The sequence below is a fragment of the Vicia villosa genome, linkage group LG6 (genome assembly GCF_029867415.1).
Source record: "Vicia villosa cultivar HV-30 ecotype Madison, WI linkage group LG6, Vvil1.0, whole genome shotgun sequence".
Taxonomy (NCBI): domain Eukaryota; kingdom Viridiplantae; phylum Streptophyta; class Magnoliopsida; order Fabales; family Fabaceae; genus Vicia; species Vicia villosa.
In genome coordinates, this window is record NC_081185.1 from 76750890 (window position 1) to 76757895 (window position 7006).

At 32.2% G+C, this 7006-nt stretch overlaps 2 protein-coding genes across 2 annotated transcripts; one reads left to right on the top strand and one right to left on the bottom strand.

Annotated features, from left to right (window-relative positions):
* The first annotated feature begins 1759 nt into the window (after positions 1 to 1759).
* Positions 1760 to 2923, top strand: LOC131611686 (F-box/kelch-repeat protein At3g06240-like). Its single transcript, XM_058883602.1, has one exon. It carries the CDS (start codon positions 1825 to 1827, stop codon positions 2914 to 2916), a length of 1092 nt encoding a protein of 363 aa, XP_058739585.1. The 5' UTR covers positions 1760 to 1824; the 3' UTR covers positions 2917 to 2923.
* A 3008-nt stretch (positions 2924 to 5931) lies between these two features.
* On the bottom strand, positions 5932 to 6681 carry LOC131613910 (uncharacterized). The gene is made up of 2 exons (XM_058885547.1): positions 6381 to 6681; positions 5932 to 6080 (listed from the first exon to the last, which is right to left on the bottom strand). The coding sequence occupies exons 1-2, from the start codon at positions 6679 to 6681 to the stop codon at positions 5932 to 5934; spliced, it is 450 nt and encodes a 149-aa protein (XP_058741530.1).
* Between the last annotated feature and the right edge of the window lie 325 nt (positions 6682 to 7006).

Here is a 7006-nt window from a genome sequence, read left to right on the forward strand (position 1 = left end):
TGTTTCTTTTTGACACATGTATGCCACATACGCCATATACAAAGAAAAATAATATTCACTAAATATATTTGGCTTTAACACTCATAAAGTTTTTCTTTCTTTCAATTTATTACCAATTATTGTCTAAACTTTATTACAATTACTTGATTTTTGAAATTACTTCCATGATTAAAAAATAACTTTTATATAAATTATTTAAAATAGAGAATAATTAAAAATATAAATACAATTTAAATATATATTTATCATTTCTAAAATATAAGCTAAAAAATATCTCTCTTCTATATTTCATATTAAAATTAAATAATAAGTAAAAAAATTAATTTAAATTATGAGTTAAATGTTAAACTCAATATAGTTCAAGTAGTCATATTTTGTAAGAGATAACTTACTTATTTTAATATATAAATGAAACCATTATAAATCTTTTAATAACTTAAAAAATAATATGATAAATACTTTTTGTATTATTGTTTCACATTAAAATTTTAATAATATAATTGCAAACATACTTTAAATAACCTACAAGACAATTTTATATGTAAAAAAATAAATAAATATCAACTATTATAAAAAATATAGTTTTGTTTCTAATATATCTGTGCTCTCCGTGCGGAGCACGGGTCGACAATCTAGTTTATTAATAATGTGTCGTTGTTAAACGTAAGAAAATATCATATAAGAGTTTATGAGAAATATACATATTTTAAATTTGAATTTAATAATGTATATTTTTTTAATTGGCAAATATATTATTAATGGGAGTATAGGGATAATCTTAACCACAACAACAAAACGGAAAACCTCTGCTACCTGAAACAAAGGAGATATAAAGTATTTCAATAATAAAAATTATAAAGATCGACTTTTTTACAAAAGGAGCAAAGGGATAATGTATTATTATTTTTTGAAATAAGCAATGATATTATTAAAGGGAGTATAAGTGATACTCCAACCAACGGAAAAACAAGGCGGAAAACCTCAACTTCTTAAAATAGAGGAGAGGCAGAGTGTTCCAATAGTAAAAATTACATAATTCGGCTTTTTTACAATTAGAACAAAGCCATATCCACGACCTCCACACGATAGCCGACAAAACATCTTCGAATATAAAAGCCCCTCCCTTAAAAATAATAGCATTACGGACGAGCCAAATGGACCAGACAAATTTCCTCCATAGTAGCTCTGCGGGAAGCACACTTCACCTTATCCCAATGGGACGAGAGATCCACAAACTCAGCAAGCGATAATTTCTTCGGGATACCAATCCATTCAAAGACCTTGTTCCAAATTCTATTCAAGTACATACATTACCGGAAAAGATGCGACAACGTTTCAGGTTCCAAATCTCAAAAGACGCAGCGCAAGTCAGTTTGATTCGTCAAAATTCCCCGTTTGTGAATTCGTTGATCTTTAGTAGGAATTTTGTTTAGCAAAAACCTCCCAAAAAAATGTCTTTTTTTTAACAGCGTGTCATTGTGAAACATAAGAAAATATCATACAAGAATTTGGGTGGAATATATATAGTAAAATATTATTACAAAATAAATAAATTATTAATTTTGAGTTCAAAAACATAAGAAAAAAAAATCAAAATTGCTTCAAATTAAAATGTAAAAATTATTTAAGTTAAAATAGAGAATCAAAATTAAGCATAAATAATATTCTATACCTAAAATTAAGCATAAATAGAGAAACAAAATAAAGCCTTCCACGAGTTCTACACTTTTGATTTTTGAAACCATTTTGTTTTCCTGTGTGTGATTAGGGTTCCACTTAGCTCCAAATTTTCTATACTCTCACATAAATATCCGATCTCCCAATATGTCGCTATCGACGGTATTTCTCCCGGAAGAACTTGTTGCCGAAGTGCTTTCCTTTCTTCCTGTCAAATCACTCTTGCAACTAAGATGTGTCAGTAAGTCATGGAAGTCACTCATCTCTGATCCCATCTTTGTCAAACGACACCTTAAACGATCTGCGCGTAATCCGAACCTCACACTTGTATCTTATTTCTTTGTTGAGGATGAGGCAGCGTTTTGTTTGATGGAAAACCCTCCAATCATTGTCCGTCGTTTCTATGATCCTTACCATCAATTGAAAGATATGGACTGCAGCTCTATAATTGGTTCTTGCAATGGATTGATATGTTTGTTAGGTCTTTCTTACTTCAATAGCCATAAAGAGATGTGTCTTCGTTTTTGGAATCCTGCTACAAGAACAATATCAGAAAAATTAGGGTATTCTATAGAACATAATTACCAATATTATCCTAATTTGACATTCGGTTATGATGATTCAACCGATACTTATAAGGTGGTCTATTTCATTTCTGATACGACACAGGTAAGAGTTTTGAGTTTGGGCCATAATGTTTGGAGAAATATTCAAAATTCTCCCCATGATAATGATTACAGAATGAATGTTGTGCATTTGAGTAGTAGCTTCGTTTGGTTGGCAAATCACAATTACATCAGTGAGAAAATTGTGATTATTTCCCTTGATTTAGGCACCGAGACACACACTCAATTGTTGCCTCCGAAGGGGTTTGAACAAGTGTCATTTATTAGACCAAATCTATTTCTGTTAAAGGATTGTCTTTGTTTTTCTCATGATTTCAATAAAACTCATTTTGTTATATGGCAAATGAAGGAATTTGGAGTGGAAGACTCTTGGACTCAATTCCTTAAAATTAGTTATCGTAATAATCTTCAAATAGATTGTCCATTTAGTGAATTCCGCCATAATTTGTTGCCACTATGCCTTTTGGAGAAGAATGATACACTGTTATTGACAGACGCATATCAACTTCAGATCATTCTCTATAATTGGAGAGATAATCGAGTTAAAAGAATCAATCAATCTTGGTGGTTTCATTCCAAGAATTATGTTGAAAGTTTGGTTTGGTATCGTTGAAAGTAAAAAGTAAGGTTCGTACATGATTTATTTACTTTTTTGAATTTGGATATTAATAATAAATGTTGTGTAATCGTTTTCGACTTTGATTTGATTGTATTGTAAACCTTTTTGACAATCTTTGAATCAATGAATCTTTTTTCCTTATGATGGCTATGATTAGATTGTAGTGTTGAGTGATTATGTATTGGCTATAACAGTTTGACAATCTTTATATAAACTGAATCTGTCTTGATTTATATTTATTTTAACTCTAGATCTATAGATGAATCTTCTTTGACAATCTTCCCAAAAACAATTTCCTTATTGGGTTGGCCGTATAGTATAGTTCACAACAGTGTGGCTGTGATTGTTTTTCTAATATTAATGAGTTGAGGTTGCGTCTGTAGCAAGCTTGCTGAGGCTATACATGCTACCCTAGGGTGTTAAAATGTTGTTTTTGTCGCTTCAAGCAAGCACTAATCTAATGTGAATGTTAGAAATTGAAAGGCTCATAAATGAAAAGCCATAACTCAGTATGCAATTCGTAGATGAAAACAGAAAGGTGTTTCAATATTCTTACATACTGTAATTGCTTATATTTATTAAACTTAATAACTTCACGCTTGATTGAGCTTTGATACTATTCGTTTTGATATGAATCTCTTTTTTCTATATGACTTGATGGATCATACACAAATTCTTGGATTAACTTTGTGGTTTCATTATTGTGATTGAAATATCTCCGTTTGCATATAAAGCAATTAAAGAACAAGTGACAATCAGTTGTGTTTATCATTATAGGCCTTGTTTTCAGGATAGAATAAAAACAAACAATCTTCAAAAACTCCACAGTTTGATGATATTCCTTTTGGAGAAGAATGATACATTATTATTGATAGACAAACTCCGGAGTGAGATGATTCACTATAATTATAATTGGAGATATAATATAGCAAAAAGAATCAACGAATCTTTGCGGTTCAATTCCAAGAAATATGTTGAAAGTTTGGTTTGGTATTTTTGAAAGTAAATTTTCTTCTCATGACTTAGATTTGATTGTTTCTTGAGCGATTACGTATTGGCTATAACAGTTTGACAATGTTTGAATAAATTGAATCTGTTTTGATTTGTATTTATTCTTACTCTAGATCTATAGATGAATCTTTTATTGACAATCTTTCCAAAATCAAATTCCTTCTTATTGGGTTGGTCTTGACAATGTTTTAAACAAATATTAAGCATATTATAGTTCACAACAGAAGAGCATAATACATATTTAAAAATCTGAAATGCATGAAGACTTGACTTAAAACGTAATAGAATGAAAGGTGAAAATGAGATGCCATTTATTGAACAGTGTGGCTGTGATTGTTGTCCTAATCTTAATGAGTTGAGATTGCCTCTGTAGCAAGCTTGATGAGGCTATATATACATGCTAATTATATTCTATCAAGGCATTTTTTTCTGCAAAATCTTGTGTTTCAATGTATGTTTAATCATGGTCTAAAGGAAAAGAGTCCATATAGAAGTCTTGTTCTTTGTTCCCACTAGAGATGATTATGGTATTTAGTCAAGTTTAGCTGAATTTATGATTTAGTCAGTTATAATTTTATTGAAAAATAACAACTCCACAAGACAGCCCGTCTATAGTAAGTTCTGTTTTCTCAAAAATCAGGACGTCTTAAGTTTTCAGAGGATATGGATAGGTTAGTCACCGAGGAAAACAAATAGGGTTCTATTTTTGCAATGCTTTATCAGTGACAAATATTTTTTTATATGGCCTTATTTAGCAACAATTTAACTGTCTCAAATTTTAAGTCTTGTGCGGTAACACGTCTTGCACGCTCTCATAGAAGGTCATGTCTATAATAATGTGATTCTTGTTATTCTACTGTGCTAAAATGTCATTTTAGTAGCTGAAACTGAAAGCATTTATTTATTGTGAATCATCCCCACATTTAATGTGAATGTTATAAACTGAATGGCTCGCAAATGAAAATCATAATTCAGTATGCAATTTGTAGATTAAAAGAGAAAGGTGTTTCAATATTGCAATATATTCTTATATACTGTAATTGGTTATTAATAGTTAGGTTGATTTTAATATGCACTTTATAGAGAAGGTATTTTTATACTAGGCATTTAATATGTTTATTTTTTATTTATTTTTTAATAGGTATTTAATATGTTTATTTTTTATTATTTTTTAATAGGCAAGATTTCTATTAAAGAGAAAAAGGCTTCTCAATTAAAACTACAAGGCGGAAAACCTCATCTCCCAAAACAAAGGGAAGGGTGAGTATTCCAAGTGTAAAAATTACGACCCGGTACTATCGAACAACAAGACGATAATCAAATCCAAGATCTAAAAACTATAGCAGACATACAATCATCAAAAGAAGGTGTAACTTGATTAAAAATGAACTCATTTCTAGATAACCATATACTCCAAATAGTCTCTAACCAAACTATTGCTTCTACTTTCCTAATCACACCATTTTTGATCTTTTCAATATGGAGAAAGTAAAACTTAAACTCCTCTATAGTGATAACCTCAAGAACGTCCAATCATATGCTTACTCTACGCCAAACATAATCCACAAACGAACAAGATCCAAAAAGGTAGTCTAGATTTTCTAAGTATGCCAGACAAAAAATACAGTACGGATCATTACTTACAAAAGTGATGTTGCGCTTTATGAGGTTGTCTTTGGTTGCTATTCTATTGAGCAGAAATTTCTAGCCAAAGAATTTCAGTTTGGGCGGAGCTTCGACCTTCCAAAGCGACACTACAGCCCTTGTCGTATCCCCTTGACATGTGGTAGCAGTAGCTGTCCCTTCAAGGAGCATGTCATAACACGATTTTACTCTAAAATCACCTTCCTCCAACAGCAGCCAGTCGTGAATATCATCAACATCCCTGCACAAATTATTCGCATCTGACCATTCCTTAACAACTTCAGTCAACATATGAAAGTAGGGATCGATTTCTTCCATACAAGCCTCCATGTTCCAATACCATTCTTGTCCATTCTAAAAAATCAAGTCCGCCACACTGCAATTCTGATTCGTGGAAGCAGCGAAGGCCTCCGTGTAAACTTCCTTTATGGCTTGGTTTCCCAGCCACTTTGAATGCCAAAAAGCAGTACCGCGACCGTTGTTCACTCTAGATGAAACTGCACCTGTAAAAAGATTATTACAATTGTCATTAGAGGAGCCCGATTGGACCATGTCACACCACCACATCAAATCGTTATTGCTTAACACCGACTTGTTCCATATTAAGACTTTTAATGTTGTTACCCCATATCTCCCTCTTAGCAATCTACTCCAAACCACATCCTCCTCCTTAATAATATGCCACTTCCATTTTTGCAGCAACGTCGTATTAAGGATCTTAATATCCTTAATACCAAGACCTCCTTTTTCCTTGGATTAATTGCAAACAGATTTCCATCTAACCCAATGTATGGATCGGCTACCTTCACTTTTATGCCAAAGGAAATTGCTTTGAATTTTACGAATGTCATTGATCACTTTGTTCGGGGCTCTATAAAAAGATAGAGAGAACATAGGTATTGCATTCAGCACCGTATTTATCATCGTCACCCGTCCCGCCATATTCAAATGCTTGCCTCTCCAAGTAGCCAATCTAGCTTTAATTTGATTAATTAATTCCTTCCACATTGAGACTTTTCGAGGACTATCTCCAACCTTAACACCTAGGTATTTAAACGGTAAATGATCTATGTCACAGTTCAAGAAACTAGAACCCGCCTCCATAACAATTCACTTACGTTAATACCATACACCATGGTCTTTAAGAAATTAATCTTCAATCCCGTCATTAGTTCAAACCCCTTGAGAATCGCTATTTCCATCTCCTACTAAGATTGTATCGTTCACAAATTACACTAAATTAACTTCTTCTACTCCATTAAACTTGAAGCCTTTGTAATCTCCTATCTCTACTGCCCTTCTCATTAAACCCGCTAAAGCCTCCATCACCAACACGAAAAGCAACGGGGAAACTGGATCTCCTTGCCGAAGGCCCTTTTCCAACTTAAAATCCTTAGTAGTGCTTCCATTTATGATGATAGAAGTGTAA

Coding starts and splice junctions, on each gene's coding strand:
- LOC131611686 (XM_058883602.1), top strand. CDS start 1,825: ATGTCGCTATCGACGGTATTTCTCCCGGAAGAACTTGTTGCCGAAGTG.
- LOC131613910 (XM_058885547.1), bottom strand. CDS start 6,681: ATGGAGGCGGGTTCTAGTTTCTTGAACTGTGACATAGATCATTTACCG. Junction 6,081..6,380: donor CCTTTGGCATAAAAGTGAAG/GTAGCCGATCCA, acceptor ATCTTTTTACAG/GTGCAGTTTCATCTAGAGTG.